Source organism: Rana temporaria, chromosome 8 (genome assembly GCF_905171775.1).
Source record: "Rana temporaria chromosome 8, aRanTem1.1, whole genome shotgun sequence".
NCBI lineage: Eukaryota > Metazoa > Chordata > Amphibia > Anura > Ranidae > Rana > Rana temporaria.
In genome coordinates this window covers 3,834,409-3,851,490 of record NC_053496.1, presented here as the reverse complement: position 1 = coordinate 3,851,490, position 17,082 = coordinate 3,834,409, and the positions used below count along the sequence as shown (strand labels likewise).

General features: G+C 46.8%; 1 protein-coding gene across 1 annotated transcript in view; it reads right to left on the bottom strand.

Moving 5' to 3' along the window:
• RRP12 (ribosomal RNA processing 12 homolog) overlaps positions 1 to 17,082 on the bottom strand; it is a 99,292-nt gene that overhangs the window by 48,373 nt on the left and 33,837 nt on the right. The window contains exons 17-20 of the mRNA XM_040361222.1: positions 15,355 to 15,517; positions 10,354 to 10,508; positions 7,418 to 7,485; positions 2,283 to 2,376 (exon numbers count right to left, since the gene is read on the bottom strand). Of these exons, the coding sequence (XP_040217156.1) occupies positions 2,283 to 2,376; positions 7,418 to 7,485; positions 10,354 to 10,508; positions 15,355 to 15,517 (480 nt within the window). The remainder of the gene's footprint in view (positions 1 to 2,282; positions 2,377 to 7,417; positions 7,486 to 10,353; positions 10,509 to 15,354; positions 15,518 to 17,082) is intronic.

Here is a 17,082-nt window from a genome sequence, read left to right as displayed (position 1 = left end):
GCCTAAACCAGCGACCGTTGCCTAAACCAGCGACCGTTGCCTAAACCAGCGACCGTTGCCTAAACCAGCGACCGTTGCCTAAACCAGCGACCGTTGCCTAAACCAGCGACCGTTGCCTAAACCAGCGACCGTTGCCTAAACCAGCGACCGTTGCCTAAACCAGCGACCGTTGCCTAAACCAGCGACCGTTGCCTAAACCAGCGACCGTTGCCTAAACCAGCGACCGTTGCCTAAACCAGCGACCGTTGCCTAAACCAGCGACCGTTGCCTGTACCAGCGACCGTTGCCTGTACCAATGAGATTTACAGGTATAAGCAATCAATGTGCAAAAATACAATAAAAAATCCTGATCACTTTTTCCAGAGTAGTACAATGTAACAATGGTAACACTGTATTGCTCCTTTTTTTCCCCTCTCTCCTTTCCCACCCTTCTAAATGTACAGAGGATTTATATTTCTATGGAGCAGTAGGCGAAGGAGAGAACAAACATGCTCCAATCCCTTGCTTTTTTCCCCACATCCTTTTTTTTTATATATAATTTTGTTTGAAGAAAAAATCCGCGCGCTGCCCCGCGTGTCACTTCCTCTGCCTGTGTTAACACAGGAAGAGGGAAGTGATGTGATCTCTCTCGGCGGTATTTTCAACCGCCGCTGAGGAGAGATGACATCACACAGTGAGTCTGCACAACACTACACTGACACCAGGACACACAGGGACATTAACACCCCCCCCCCCGTCACTGTGTCACTGAATGCAGTGATCATATATGTACTGATCACTGCATTTAGTGTCAGTGTGACAGGCAGTTAGTGTTAGGTTCAGGGTAGCCCCTGTACCCCCCCTAATAAAGTTTTAACCCCTTGATCACCGCCCTAGTTAACCCTTTCACTCCCTATTGCCAATGTCACTAAGCGATCATTTTTCTGATCGCTGTATTAGTGTCGCTGTTCCCGCTAGGTAGCTATCGGAAAAAAATAAAATAAATATATATATATATATATATATATATATATATACATACATATATATACATACATATATATATATATATATATATATATATATATATATATATATATATATATATATATATATATATATATATATATATATATATATATATATATTATTACTACAAAAAAAAAAAATATATATATATATATACACACACACACCGACATAATGTTACCAGTCAGTGTCCCCGATCACCGCCACACCAGTTATAGGATCACGCTGTACTGGTGATAGTATTAACCACTTGCTGCCCGTCATACAGCAGAATGACGGCGGCAAAGTGGTTGGCGATATCCTGACTGGACGTCATATGACGTGATCAGGATATCACCACCTGCGCGGGATCAGGAAGGAATTGTTTTCCCCTGCTGTAGCAAATTGGATCTCATGCTCTGCTGGGGGTTTTTCGCCTTCCTCCAAATCAACTATGGGTAGAAGATTGTGTGTATGGGATTGGATGATATTTTTTTTCTCCCTTTTATTGGTTGAACTGGATATTTTTTTTTTTCAAGCAGACTATGTAAATGTGAGAAGAAGGGGCCAGATTTACAAGAGTTTCTCCTGATACGCCGTCGTATCTCTGTTTCTATCTATGCGACGGATTCATAGAATCAGTTGCGCATAGATATCCCTAAGATCCGACAGGTGTAATTGTTTTAGACTCTCGGATCTTAGGATGCAGTACCGCGGCCGCCGCTGGGGGAAGTTCGCGTCGTAAACCAGCGTCGGGTATGCAAATTCAGAGTTACGGCGATTCCCCACTGATTTTCGCGTTCGCTACGTCGCCGCTAGTCTAGTTTCCCGTCGCAAAGTTAGTCGTCGTTTGACCTGCCCTAACTTTACTCAGCAATCGTATTGCTGTTTAAAGTATGGCCGTCGTTCCCGCGTCGAAAATTAAAAATGACGTAGTTTGCATAACACGTCCGGGAATACGGAAGTACGCTACGCACGTCGCCGTTCAAAAAAAAGGACGTCATGGCGCGCAAAGCACGACGGGAATTGCGAAACTGAGCATGCGCAGTAGGTCCGCCGGCGTAGGTTTTCATTGCAAGTGCTCTGTGAATCAGGCACTTGCGATGAAAACTTGCGGCGGTGTAACTTACGATACGCCGCCGCAATTCTACGTGAATCTGGCCCAAAGTTCTTTGGGCACTAACTGCACAAAAGTCGCTGTAAATCTAAAAAAAGAAAAAAAAAAAAAAAAAAAAAAGGCAAGGACGAGTGAATGACGCGTCGCTATTCTGGGGAATGAGACGGCTGTCACCTACCTCCAGATAGGGGAGAATAGTCTGGTAGACCTTGGTCATGGAGGCTTCATCAGCGTAGGGAGCCATGGCTACAATGAGATCCAACACAGAAAGTCTACAAAGAAAAGGAAGGAATACGATGTTTACTTCTAATACAACAACACAGACATTGATTGGAGCGATAGCGCTGTGGGCAAGCCAGAAGAGTAAGATTAGTACCCACTCTCTATATTGAAAGCTGCTTTAACCACTTAAGCCCCGGACCTTTAGGCAGCTAAATGCCCAGGCCAGGTTTTGCGATTCGGCACTGCGTCGCTTTAACAGACAATTGCGCGGTCGTGCGACGCGGCTCCCAAACAAAATTGGCGTCCTTTTTTCCCCACAAATAGAGCTTTCTTTTGCTGGTATTTGATCACCTCTGCGGTTTTTATTTTTTGCGCTATAAACAAAAATAGAGCGACAATTTTGAAAAAAATTCAATATTTTTTACTTTTTGCTATAATAAATATCCCCCAAAAATATATAAAAATTATTTTTTTCCTCAGTTTAGGCCGATACGTATTCTTCTACATATTTCTGGTAAAAAAAAAAAAATCGCAATAAGCGTTTATCGATTGGTTTACGCAAAATTTTTAGCGTTTACAAAATAGGGGATAGTTTTATTGCATTTTTATAAATTTTTTTTACTACTAATGGCGCCGATCAGCGATTTTTTTCGTGACTGCGACATTATGGCGGACACTTCTGACACATTTTTGGGACCATTGTCATTTTCACATAAAAAAATGCATTTAAATTGCATTGCTTATTGTGAAAATGACAGTTGCAGTTTGGGAGTTAACCACAAGGGGGCGCTGTAGGAGTTAAGGTTGACTTAGTGTGTGTTTACAACTGTAGGGGGGTGTGGCTGTAGGTGTGACGCCATCGATCGAGTCTCCCTAATAAAAGGGATCACTCGATCGATGCAGCCGCCACAGTGAAGCAGGGGGAAGCAGTGTTTACATACGGCTCTCCCCGTTCTTCAGCTCCGGGGGGGGGGGGGGGGATCGCGACAGAGCGGCTATAAATGAATAGCCGCGCCGTCGTCACGGATCGCTCCCCGCGGGAATCCGACCGCCGCATGTAGCGCAGGGGGGGGGGTCCCGATCGGACCCCCGACCCGCTAGAAGGCAAGGACGTACCTGTACACCCATATGCCTGTACGTGCCATTCTGTGGACGTATATGTACATGCGGCGGGCGGGAAGTGGTTAAGCAGAGAATACCAATACTAAGCTCTGCAGTAAAAAACACAAAATAAAAAGTTGCATAGCTATTCATCCAGTGAAAGAGCTGCCTTGTGACAGCATGGGGGGCAGGTGACAGGTACTCTTTATGGAGACCGCAATCGTCTATTAGAGGTCTCCCATGTCTTCCAAAACAGCTAAACAAATACAGTATATGATTGGTCGAGCTGCTTCCCTGGCTGTTCAGAGCCGAATACTTCCAGTTCCTTCATTCACTGCAGAGGAGATGGAGAAACCGACGTTCCTCGGTCTCCTCTCATTGCTGGGTTAAGTTAGAGTTGGGGTTTTCCCTTGAAGGTCAAAGTCAAGACAGGGATAGCGTTAGGGATCTCCCCTAAAAAGGTCAGGAGGTGTGGTCCCCAAAGGTCAGGGGGCGTGGCTTCCCTTCATCCAAGTGTGCGTGCGACACGTTACTCTGTGGTCTCCTGGGAACCACAGAGGGCGGAGGCCGCAACATCCGTACTCTAAAAGAGACTGGGCAGCAATACAGTTCAGGCTAGTGCCATGATTAATAGCCCAGGTTTCCTTATGCAGGGTGGCTCCTTTCTCCTGCAGCATTCTATGGAGCCACCCTTGCATCCGGGGACTAAAATTGTCTCTCTCTACACTGTGTGCATCAAAAGAAACACACAGCCCCATAGCCTAGGATGGCAAGGGCCTCCCTCTGCAGGGAATAGAATTGTCTCTCCCTACACTGTGTGCATCAAAAGAAACACACAGCCCCATAGCCTAGGATGGCAAGGGCCTCCCTATGCAGGGAATAGAATTGTCTCTCCCTACACTGTGTGCATCAAAAGAAACACACAGCCCCATAGCCTAGGATGGCAAGGGCCTCCCTATGCAGGGAATAGAAGTGTCTCTCCCTACACTGTGTGCATCAAAAGAAACACAGCCCCATAGCCTAGGATGGCAAGGGCCTCCCTATGCGGTGAATAGAATGGTCTCTCCCTACACTATGTGCATCAAAAGAAACACAGCCCCATAGCCTAGGATGGCAAGGGCCTCCCTATGCAGGGAATAGAATTGTCTCTCCCTACACTATGTGCATCAAAAGAAACACACAGCCCCATAGCCTAGGATGGCAAGGGCCTCCCTATGCAGGGAATAGAATTGACTCTCCCTACACTGTGTGCATCAAAAGAAACACAGCCCCATAGCCTAGGATGGCAAGGGCCTCCCTATGCAGGGAATAGAATTGACTCTCCCTACACTGTGTGCATCAAAAGAAACACAGCCCCATAGCCTAGGATGGCAAGGGCCTCCCTATGCGGGGAATAGAATGGTCTCTCCCTACACTGTGTGCATCAAAAGAAACACACAGCCCCATAGCCTATGATGGCTCCTCCTCCCTCCCTCAAGCTAACCAACTGGCTCCAGACTTGGCAGGAACAGGACACCTATTCAGATTTTGCATTTGGCCAGATATGTACTGAGAGTTCAAACATTTTTCATGAACTACCCACTAGATGGCACTTTTCCCTTTCTATAGGTAGATATTTGCCAGCACACCAAGGATTGGCACAGAATCGCGTCCAAACTGGTAGTTTTTTTGCATGGCTGTCGGCCCGGCACACTGTGACACGGCCATAGAGACCGGTCATATGTGTGCCCTGGAGCGTATAGCTCACCGGCCACCCCTGGAGCAACGGGGAATGTCGTGGACGGCCCAGCGCGTAGCTAAAGGCCGGCACACGCTCGATGGCCGAACATGGGGGGGACTACAAGGATCGAGGATCCAGCCTGTCACCCAGCCAGCAGTTGATTGTAGATCCCAGGATCCAAAAAATGCAGGAAAAGAAAATAAAAGCGAAAAAAATCGCCTAAAAACCTCCAGAGCACATGGGCCCAGAGGAGCCATGTCTTCTCCCAATGTTAGGCAGAAAAAAAACTGGGGCTGCATGATGCAGAGAGTGGGATGTACCCGGGGGACCCGCCCCCTGGGAGGTGCTGTACTAAAAGAAGTGTTTCAACACTTGAAGTGCCGTTTTGTCTGCCCAAGTCTCTCCTGAAAGGAAGGATATATAACCCTAAAGGTCAATGCTGCTGTGTCCGTCCATGAACGGAAGAGAAAGTGCATGGTCACGCAGGACCCCTTCATCAGGCTGGTGCCCGGCGAAGGGGTCCTAAAACGTTGCACCTTTCTTGTGTTGTGATCATGCAATAAACTACCCGTTTATACGCCACTCTGTGCCAATCCTTGGTGTGCTGGCAAATTTCTACCTTGTGACTTGAACCAGTATCCAGCTGGTTGTTGCTACAGCACCCCATTTCTGAGAGCTTATACCAGGAACGCGTGCGATGGGAATATTAACCGGTTAACGCCAGCCGCATGTATATGTACGTCCACAGAATGGCACGTACAGGCATATGGGCGTACATGTCGGTCCCCCCCCTTTTCTGCGGGTCGGGGGTCCGATCGGGATCCCCCCCGGTACATGCGGCGGTCGGTAAGCCGCGGGGAGCGATCCGGGACAAGGGGCGGCTATTCGTTTATAGCCGCTCCGTCGCGATCGCTCCCCGGAGCTGAAGAACGCGGGGGGCCGTATGTAAACAGGGCTTCCCCGTGCTTCACTATGGCGGCTGCATCGATCGAGTGATCACTTTTATAGGGGGACTCGATCGATGATGTCAGTCCTACAGCCACACCCCCCTACAGTTGTAAACACACACTAGGTGAACCCTAACTCATACAGCGCCCCCTGTGGTTAACTCCCAAACTGCAACTGTCATTTTCACAATAAACAATGCAATTTAAATGCATTTTTTGCTGTGAAAATGACAATGGTCCCAAAAATGTGTCAAAATTGTCCAAAGTGTCCGCCATAATGTCGCAGTCACGAAAAAAAAAAAAAATCGTTGATCACCGCCATTAGTAGTAAAAAAATAAAAATGCAATAAAAATGCAATAAAACTATCCCCTATTTTGTAAACGCTAGAAATTTTGCGCAAACCAACCGATAAACGCTTATTGCGATTTTTTTTACTAAAAATATGTAGAAGAATACGTATCGGCCTAAAAGGAAAAAAAAATGTTATATATGTTTTTGGGGGATATTTATTATAGCAAAAAGTAAAAAATATTGCATTTTTTTCAAAATTGTCGCTCTATTTTTGTTTATTGCGCAAAAAATAAAAACCGCAGGAGGTGATCAAATACCACCAAAAGAAAGCTCTATTTGTGAGGAAAAAAGGACGCCGATTTTGTTTGGGAGCCACGTCGCACGACCGCGCAATTGTCTGTTAAAGCGACGCAGTGCCGAATCGCAAAACCTGGCCTGGGCATTTAGCTGCAAAATGGTCCGGGGCTTAAGTGGTTAAACATTACATTTTCCTTTCTATACACACACACAGGAGCGGTTGGGAAAACCGCATGCGATTCAGACAGAAATCGCACCACATTTCTGTGCAAATCACATGCAATTTCTTTGCAGTGCGATTTGCGTCCATTCATTTTGTATTGGAGCAAATCGCACCACAAAGCATCGGTTTTCGGCATCATTTGTGCAAGCAACGATATTTGCGCAAATGCTTGGCACCGATACCGGCATCGGTGTATCCCTAATACTCATCACTAAGCACACTGATGAAGCAGATCTGTGCTGCTCTTGTGAATGTGCCAATTTTTACCTGAAATTGATTGTATTACTACAAAATATAAAAACCGATTGCCATTTATCAATATTTCTCTGGCTGTGGAGACGGAATCTTTCAATGCAATGATAAAGATTCCGGAACTCCTCTACCGCTGTGCAGCCGTGTTTTCTCTCCTGTGTTCAAATCGATTAAATGCTGGCAACATTACCAAACTATATTCAACATATTAATTGTTCCTAAAATAGATATTATAAAAATGGAAAACGTGAAGACTCACCTCACGGACTCGGCACTGTCCGGCTCGGTCAGCTTCACACCCGCCTTATCCAGGAAGCCGCTGACCATCTAGGAACACCAACAAATCATTCAGGAAGGAGCAGAAATCAATCAGCAGCAATATGAACAAATCAGGAATTTATTGGACTTACCATATATACTCGAGTAGAAGCCGAGATTTTCAGCAAATTTTTTGGTGCTGAAAATGCCCCCCTTGGCTTATACTCGAGTCACCGTTTTGCGCCTGATTTCCCGGATTTGGGGACCCGGTACCAGTCGGCCGTAAGTTCCCTGGACCCCAAACTTGGCACACATGTAGCCTCACTCTTCCTCTACAAGTGTGCAAAGTTTGTTGTCTGGGGGACCTACGGCTGGGGAGCACAGATTTTTCAAACACGGGCACCCCTTCTATAGACTCCATGTTAAACGGTAATTTCTCCAGTGAATTTGGGGACCCGGTACCGGCCGGTCGTAGGTTCCCTGGACCCCAAACTTGGCACACATGTAGCCACACTCTTCCTCTACAAGTGTGCAAAGTTTGTCATCTGGGGGACCTACGGCCGAGTTTTTCAGCACATTTTTTGGTGCTGAAAATGCCCCCTTGGCTTATACTCGAGTCACCTTTTTGCGCCTGATCTCCGGGATTTGGGGACCCGGTACCAGTCGGCCGTAGGTCCCCTGGACCCCAAACTTGGCACACATGTAGCCACACTCTTCCTCTACAAGTGTGCAAAGTTTGTCATCTGGGGGACCTACGGCCGGGGAGCACAGATTTTTCAAACCCATGCACCCCTTCCATAGACTCCCATGTTAAACGGTAATTTCTCCAGTGAATTTGGGGACCCGGTACCGGCCGGTCGTAGGTTCCCTGGACCCCAACCTTGGCACACATGTAGCCCCACTCTTCCTCTACAAGTGTGCAAAGTTTGTTGTCTGGGGGACCTACGGCCAGGGAGCACCGATTTTTCAAACACAAGCACCCCTTCCATAGACTCCCATGTTAAATGGTAATTTCTCCAGTGAATTTGCGGACCCGGTACCGGCCAGTCGTAGGTCCCCTGGAGCTAGAACTTGGCACACATGTAGCCCCACTCTTCCTCTACAAGTGTGCAAAGTTTGTTGTCAGGGGAACCTATGGCTGGGGAGCACCGATTTTTCAAACCCAGGAACCCCCTCTATAGACTCCCATGTTAAACGTCAGTCTAGGCATGGGCACAGTGAGGCATGCAGATGGACACCCTAGGCTTATACTCGAGACAAAACATTTTCCCATTTTTTTTGTGGTAAAATTAGGTGCCTCGGCTTATATTTGAGTATATACTGCATTTAAAGGAGGAGCTACAGAATTTACTAAAAATGTGTTCACTTTTTTTTCCCCGCCTTCCTTGCAGTGGGGGTAGCAGTTTGACTCGTCATCACCCCCATCTACTGTAGGATGATGGCTTAACTCTGCATACGGCAACCCTGCACTAGTAAATCGACCGATATTGTTTTTCCTGCCGATATTTTGTACACTAAATTTTTTATTTTTTTTTAAACTACTTTTTTTATTACTGTTATTGCCATCACAAGGAATGTAAACATCCCTAGTGGCAGCAATAGGCATGAGAGAGGTACTCCCCTTACGGAGATTTTGGGGAATCCGAGACCCAAACTAAGCAAATCGGCTTTGTTCTGGTCGTCGGCCAGCCAAAGGACGTGCCCGCTGGTTGCTCGGGCCCTCCCAGTGGGACAAGAGAGCCCAGGCGAGCAGTGGAGGGTGGTCCAGTGACGTACGCGTGGGGGAGGAGCCGAGTGACGCGATCGACGGAAGATCCGTCCACCTGAGGAGATCGCTAAAGCACTGAGCAGCGTTCTATGACTGTTACAGCTGAGCCTGATCTTATCGAGGTTTCCGTGAGTGCAATCATTGCATTGCAGTCCTTTTTATTTATTTACCTAACGTTATTTGCACCATATCCGCTTTCTCTTTTTTATATGAGCTGCATTGCCCTGAAAAGGATTAGGCAACCTAGGGGGTGAAGTCTCCACACATTGAACACTATACAGATGCAGGACTGTGTCATTGCTTTGCTTCCTGACAGTTTGTGTACTGGATGCTGTGTTTTTTCCCCATGAAGATTACATGCTGGTTTAAATAGGACTTTTTACTTCTCACTTTCAGCACTTTATGTTTTTTTTGGCTTGTTGTTTTTTGCAAATGTGTTACCCTTTTATGAGCTGTAAGGGGTTCTCCTATATGCATTGTTTGTACTTAGAAATAAGTTAATATTAGCACAACACACACATTTTTATCATATCACTTTTGGTTTTGTACACCTTTTGTGTCTGCAGCTGTATTATTTAGTATTTTATTTCTTATGGTTTATCTTTACTAAATTAGAAGTAGTAGCGCTGTAGTACCACTTTATACTATTAGTTTTAGGGTGAACCACCGCTTTAAAGCGAGTTTCCCCATAGAAGTCAATGGAAAAAAAAAAGTGTTTTGCATCGACTTCAATGGCATGCAATACCGCATGTGGTCAGGGGTGGGGGAGGCGCCGGAGAGCCTCAGTAACACTCGGAAGGGCTCCAGTACAGCTCGGCTGACCTCGGAAATAACAAGGTGTTTTAAAAAATAATTTTTGGGGATAAATATGCATTCATTTCGACTTGATTATAAATGTATTGTCTCTCATCTGTGTTTATTTATTTTAATTTTTTTTTTTTTTAAGTTATTTTCTTCCCTGGGATGTGCACTTTTTTTTTTTATTATTTGTATGTTTTGTAATTTCACTTGAATCCAGACTGTTATTTAATCTTTAATTAAAATCTATTGAATCAAAAAAAAAAAAAATTCAATTAAAGGGTACTTAACCCCAAAATAATCCATTTATAGAATATTTTATAAAGCGTTCTATAGAACGAAAAAAACGACTTTTTTTATAATCCGCTCACCTGTTGGTCTGTGATGGTTAGATAAACTCGCACTGTATCCAGCACTGGAAGCTTGTGAGTGGCGCCCTCTCCTGGTACAGGCGCTTGGCTGTACACATTGAACAATATAGGGAGAAAGTTCTTGGCAAACCTGCTGACTTCAGTTTTATCCGACTCTGCAGAGAGAAACGAAGAAATAATAAATAGATTGATGAACGGAGAACCTGAAGAGATGAAAGGAGCCGACCGGGGCTTCTATGATCACAGCGATATATATATTATAATTCTGTGAGCTTCACATCTACCATCTGGAGACCTGAGGGAGATTGTGATGAGAGTCAAAGAATATATCACATCACACGGATTTACGTCCAAACATTTATTAACCACTTGACCCCCAGAAGATTTAACCCCCTTCCCCCCCATGACCAGCCCCTTTATTTTGTGATACGGCCCTGCATTACTTTAACTGGCGTTCATGCGACGCTGTACCCAAATTAAATTTATATCACATCCCCCCCCCCCCCCACAAAGAGAGCTTTTTTTGGTGGTATTTAATCACCTCTGCGTTTATGTTTTGCGCTATAAAAAAAAAAAAAAGTAAAAAAATAAAAAAATGTCTTCATCAATTTAGCTCAATATGTATTTTTCTACATATTTTTGGTAAAAAAAAAAAAATCCCAATAAGAAAAATAATAAATATAATAAAATTTATTGATTGGTTTGTGTCAAAAAGTTATATCGTCTACAAACTATGGGACCTATACTGGAATTTTTTGTTATATTATGTTTTTTTATACTAGTAATGGCGGCGATCAGCGACTTCTAGCAGGACTGCGATATTGCACCCGACAATCAGTCACTAACACTTTGTGGGAACCAGGGCCACCAATACAGTGATCAGTGTTAAAAAATATACCACTGTACTAATGACACTGGCTGGGAAGAGGTTAAACATCCAGGGACGATCAAAGGGTTAAATGTGTGCCTAGCCGGTGTTTAAGTGTACTGTGTGCGGTTCTTTTACTAAGGCATGCCATCACATCCCTGCTGTCGGAATAGAATTCTGTCTTGTTTACATAGGCAAGCTCCATCCAGCCTCCTTCCTGATGATCAGTGGGAGCCGGCGGACATCCATTGGCCGGCATCCGCTGATCGGCTTCTGCAGAGACTAATCACAGCAGGAGTAGATGGAAGTGCAGAATCAGATATATATATATATATATATATATATATATATATATATACACATATATATATATATACACACACACACACACACACACACACATATATATATACAGCCCTCAAATTTCCACTCGCCTGCTAGCATTTGGCGAGTGGATTTTAGCTGGGGGCGAGTGATAACAGTTCTGCATGACCAACAGTCCAATCTGTGCCTACACTTAGAGCCACGCTGCGATTGACGGCCGAAGAGGAAAGGTGCGTGCCCAGGAAAAGTAGTCGGGTGAGCCGCACACATGCAAAGCAGTACACAGGTACTCTCCTTACAATTCTCATTAAGCCATGGGACCTGATAGTATGACCTCTCTGAGCCTGGCTTCCCAACCTGACCCATGTAGCTGGAGAGCAGAAAGGAACAAGTGAGCTGGAGGACTGCGATTATCACCACTCTGGGTGTCCCAGGTAGGCAGCACAGCGCTCACCAAGAGTTGCCCTGACAAGAAAGCGGCAGTATGCTGTGCGGTGTCGGTGTGCGCTGTGTTGTGGTGTAAATGGCTATGCAGGTGTGTGAATCTCGGTGCTGGATTGTACTCCCTCCCGCTGTGCTGCAGCTCCTCTCCTCACTGCCCGACAATGAAAGGGGGAAGTGGGGACATGCAAGTGTGGAGCCGCACACAGGGGCTCCTGATTATGAGAGTGGGTAGAATAGGAGAGGGGGAGAGAGAGAGAGAGAGAGAGGAGGATGGATGGGGGTTGCAGAGGAGACAGCAAGAGAATGGGGGAAAAGACCTGAGGAGGAGGAGTGAGTTTTGTACATAAGAAGAGGGAGAGCAATATTTGCAGAAGTAAAAAAGTCCATGTCCCTCTGGTTTGCCCCAGTGCCATGTCCCTCTGGTTTGCCCCAGTGCCATGTCCCTCTGGTTTGCCCCAGTGCCATGTCCCTCTGGTTTGCCCCAGTGCCATGTCCCTCTGGTTTGCCCCAGTGCCATGTCCCTCTGGTTTGCCCCAGTGCCATGTCCCTCTGGTTTGCCCCAGTGCCATGTCCCTCTGGTTTGCCCCAGTGCCATGTCCCATTTTGTTAAAGTTGTTGTTGGTAATATTTAATTGTGTAACTTGATTCGGCATAAAACATTCAACAGTGTCATTCCAAGAGATAATCTACAAGGGCGTTTTTAGGGGCGCAATTTGGGAGGCGGGGCAGTGTATGGGTTAGGTGGGGCAACTGGTGGCGAGTAACACTTGAGGCCTGGCTAGAAGCTCAGGGCTTGAAATTTTGAGGTGTGTGTGTGTGTGTGTGTGTGTGTGTGTGTGTGTGTGTGTGTGTGTGTGTGTGTGTATGTATGTATGTATGTATGTATGTATGTATGTATGTATGTATATATATATATATATATATATATATATATATATATATATATATATATATATATATATATATATATATATATATATATATATATATATATATATATATATATATATATATACACATATACACATAAATACATACACACACACACACACACACACACACACACACACACACACACACACACAAATACATGCGATTCTGTACAGAACAGCCGCCATGTAGCAGTACCGTATATACTCGAGTATAAGCCGACCCGAATATAAGCCGAGGCACCTAATGTTACCACAAAAAATGGGAAACTTATTAACTCGAGTATAAGCCTAGGGTGTCCATGTGCATGCCTGTGTCCATGCCTAGACTTACTTTTAACATGGTAGTCTATGGAAGGAGTGTCCGGCTTTGAAAAAAAATCTGTGCTCCCGGGCCGTAGGTCCTCCAGACAAACTTTGCACACTTGTAGAGGAGAAATTGAGCTACTTATAAGTCTAGGGCAGGGATATGCAATTAGCGGACCTCCAGATGTTGCCGAACTACAAGTCCCATCATGCCTCTGCCTATGGGTGTCATGCTTGATGCTGTCAGAGTCTCGCTATGCCTCATGGGACTTGTAGTTTGGCAACAGCTGGAGGTCCGCTAATTGCATATCCCTGGTCTAGGGTGTCCATCTTCATGCCTCACTGTGCCCATGCCTAGACTGACGTTTAACATGGGAGCCTCTAGAGGGGGTTCCCGGGTTTGAAAAATCAATGCTCCCCAGCCATAGGTCTCCCAGACAACAAACTTTGCACACTTGTAGAGGAAGAATGGGGCTACATGTGCGCCAGGTTTCGGGTCCAGAGGACCTACAGCCGGCCAGTACCGGGTCCTCAATATTACCGGAGAAATTACCGTTTAACATGGGAGTCTATGGAAGGGGTGCCCAACTTTGAAAAATCGGTGCTCCCCAGCTGTAGGTCCCCCAGACAACAAACTTTACACACTTGCAAAGGAAGAGCGGGGTTATATGTGTGCCAAGTTTAGGGTCCAGGGCCAGTACCGGGTCCCCAAAGTCCGGGAGATCAGGCGCAAAAAGGTGACTCGAGTATAAGCCGAGGGGGGCATTTTCAGCACAAAAAAAAAAAATGTGCTGAAAAACTCGGCTTATACGCGAGTATATACAGTAAATCTACTTTAAGTAGTTACGCACACTGGACGTTAAAATAACGTTACAAAAATGTCAGTTGCTTTGCAGCGAGTTCAACTTTTTCAAAGTTTTTGCAATAACGTTTATTAGCGTTTTTTTTTTATTATTATTATTTTTTTATTTATTTTTTGTGGTTGGACTGGATGGACTTGTGTTTTTTGAAGAATTTTATTTTTTCTAAATGGATCAAAAACGTAAAAAAAAAAATGCTGGTGAGCGTCAGGTTTATCAGTGTTAGAGCATTTTTACAGCTGAAAAAAGCTCTCCAAGCCCAGCTATTCTCAATCAGGGTTCCATTGAATCCTAGGGTTCCTTCAGAGATGGACTCAAGCTGACCTCCCAATCTGACGGCGTCTTCATAGCTCCAGGTCCAATGCCATTTGGCAAAACTAGAGAGGGTGACATTATGATTGCCACTGCCAAGTGGGGTATTCCTTCCACTGACCCTCACCAATGACCCCTGATGGACCAATGCTTAGGGGTTATCCGAGGTTTAAAAAATTTCTTCCAGAGTTCCTCTGGGGTCCAAAGGTTGAGAAAGGCTCCCCTAGACCAGGGGGTCTCCAGACTTTCTAAACAAAAGGGCCAGTTAATGGTCCTTCAGACTTTAGGGGTGCCCGACAGCTAGTGGAGGGAATTCTGCCCCCATGGCCGACGGAGGGAATTCTGCCCCCATGGCCGACGGAGGGAATTCTGCCCCCATGGCCGACGGAGGGAATTCTGCCCCCATGGCCGACGGAGGGAATTCTGCCCCCATGGCCGACGGAGGGAATTCTGCCCCCATGGCCGACGGAGGGAATTCTGCCCCCATGGCCGACGGAGGGAATTCTGCCCCCATGGCCGACGGAGGGAATTCTGCCCCCATGGCCGACGGAGGGAATTCTGCCCACATCGTCAATGTCAGCGGGAGGAATAGTGCCCCATCATCAATGTCAATAGAAGGCTTTCTGCCTCATTTGCCCCATCGTCAATGTCAGCGGGAGGAATAGTGCCCCATCATCAATGTCAATAGAAGGCTTTCTGCCTCATTTGCCCCATCGTCAATGTCAGCGGGAGGAATAGTGCCCCACTGTTGGTGTCGGTAGATAGCGTAGTGCCCCAAGGACCATATAAAAGCAAAGGGCCACACCTGACCCCCAGGCTGCAGTTTGGAGACCCCTGTCCTAGACTGTACAGCCATTGATGGTCCCGACTATAAAGTTGTAAACCTTTTACTCTAATATTGCATAAATGAATTACAACAACCCACAAAATCTAACTTTCATGAAATCCTGACTCCTACCTGATTCGCATCCCTTAGTGATGAGCGTACGCAGAGCCTGGCACACCGTAAGTCGAAGGTCCGGCCGATCACCGATTGCCATTCCCAAAGTGCGAGCAATTCCTTTGAAGGAAACGACCACGTCTGTGGGCTTGGTGCAGAATCCAGGTAACATCGTCCAGATCTGGGAAACAAAATAGGGGGGGGGGGGGAGTTACTATGTATATTGTGTTAAATTTTACAGCCACTCCTCCAAATGTTATGGGGGGGGGGACGACACACACCCACTCCCACTGCTTGTAAAAGCAATCCAGCGGCTAGGATTACTTTTACAAGAGAGCTGACCATCGGCTCTATAAAAAAAATAGTACCATGATGATGCCTGCAGGGTGAGCTAAAGCAGCGTCACTTCTGGGAGAGAAGGAGCAGGGTCAGCTAAAGCAGCGTCACTTCTGGGAGAGAAGGAGCAGGGTCAGCTAAAGCAGCGTCACTTCTGGGAGAGAAGGAGCAGGGTCAGCTAAAGCAGCGTCACTTCTGGGAGAGAGGGAGAGCTAAAGCAGCGTCACTTCTGGGAGAGAGGGAGAGCTAAAGCAGCGTCACTTCTGGGAGAGAGGGAGCAGGGTGAGCTAAAGCAGCATCGCTTCTGGGAGAGAGGGAGCAGGGAGAGCTAAAGCAGCGTCGCTTCTGGAAGAGAGGGAGCAGGGTGAGCTAAAGCAGCGTCGCTTCTGGAAGAGAGGGAGCTGGGAGAGAGGGAGCAGGGAGAGCTAAAGCAGCGTCGCTTCTGGGAGAGAGGGAGCAGGGAGAGCTAAAGCAGCGTCGCTTCTGGTAGAGAGGGAGCAGGGAGCGCTAAAGCAGCGTCGCTTCTGGTAGAGAGGGAGCAGGGAGAGCTAAAGCAGCGTCGCTTCTGGAAGAGAGGGAGCTGGGAGAGCTAAAGCAGCGTCGCTTCTGGAAGAGAGGGAGCTGGGAGAGAGGGAGCAGGGAGAGCTAAAGCAGCGTCGCTTCTGGGAGAGAGGGAGCAGGGAGAGCTAAAGCAGCGTCGCTTCTGGTAGAGAGGGAGCAGGGAGAGCTAAAGCAGCGTCACTTCTGGGAGAGAGGGAGCAGGGAGAGCTAAAGCAGCGTCACTTCTGGGAGAGAGGGAGCAGGGTCAGCTAAAGCAGCGTCACTTCTGGGAGAGAGGGAGCAGGGAGAGCTAAAGCAGCGTCACTTCTGGGAGAGACGGAGCAGGGTCAGCTAAAGCAGCGTCACTTCTGGGAGAGAGGGAGCACGGTCAGCTAAAGCAGCGTCACTTCTGGGAGAGAGGGAGCAGGGTCAGCTAAAGCAGAGTCACTTCTGGGAGAGAGGGAGAGCTAAAGCAGCGTCACTTCTGGGAGAGAGGGGTCAGCTAAAGCAGCGTCACTTCTGGGAGAGAGGGAGAGCTAAAGCGGCGTCACTTCTGGGAGAGAGGGAGAGCTAAAGCGGCGTCACTTCTGGGAGAGAGGGAGAGCTAAAGCGGCGTCACTTCTGGGAGAGAGGGAGAGCTAAAGCGGCGTCACTTCTGGGAGAGAGGGAGAGCTAAAGCAACGTCACTTCTGGGAGAGAGGGAGAGCTAAAGCAGCGTTACTTCTGGGAGAGAGGGAGCAGGGTCCGCTAAAGCAGCGTCACTTCTGGGTGCGAGGGAGAGCTAAAGCGGCGTCACTTCTGGGAGAGAGGGAGAGCTAAAGCAGCGTCACTCCTGGGAGAGAGGGAGAGCTAAAGCAGCGTCACTTCTGG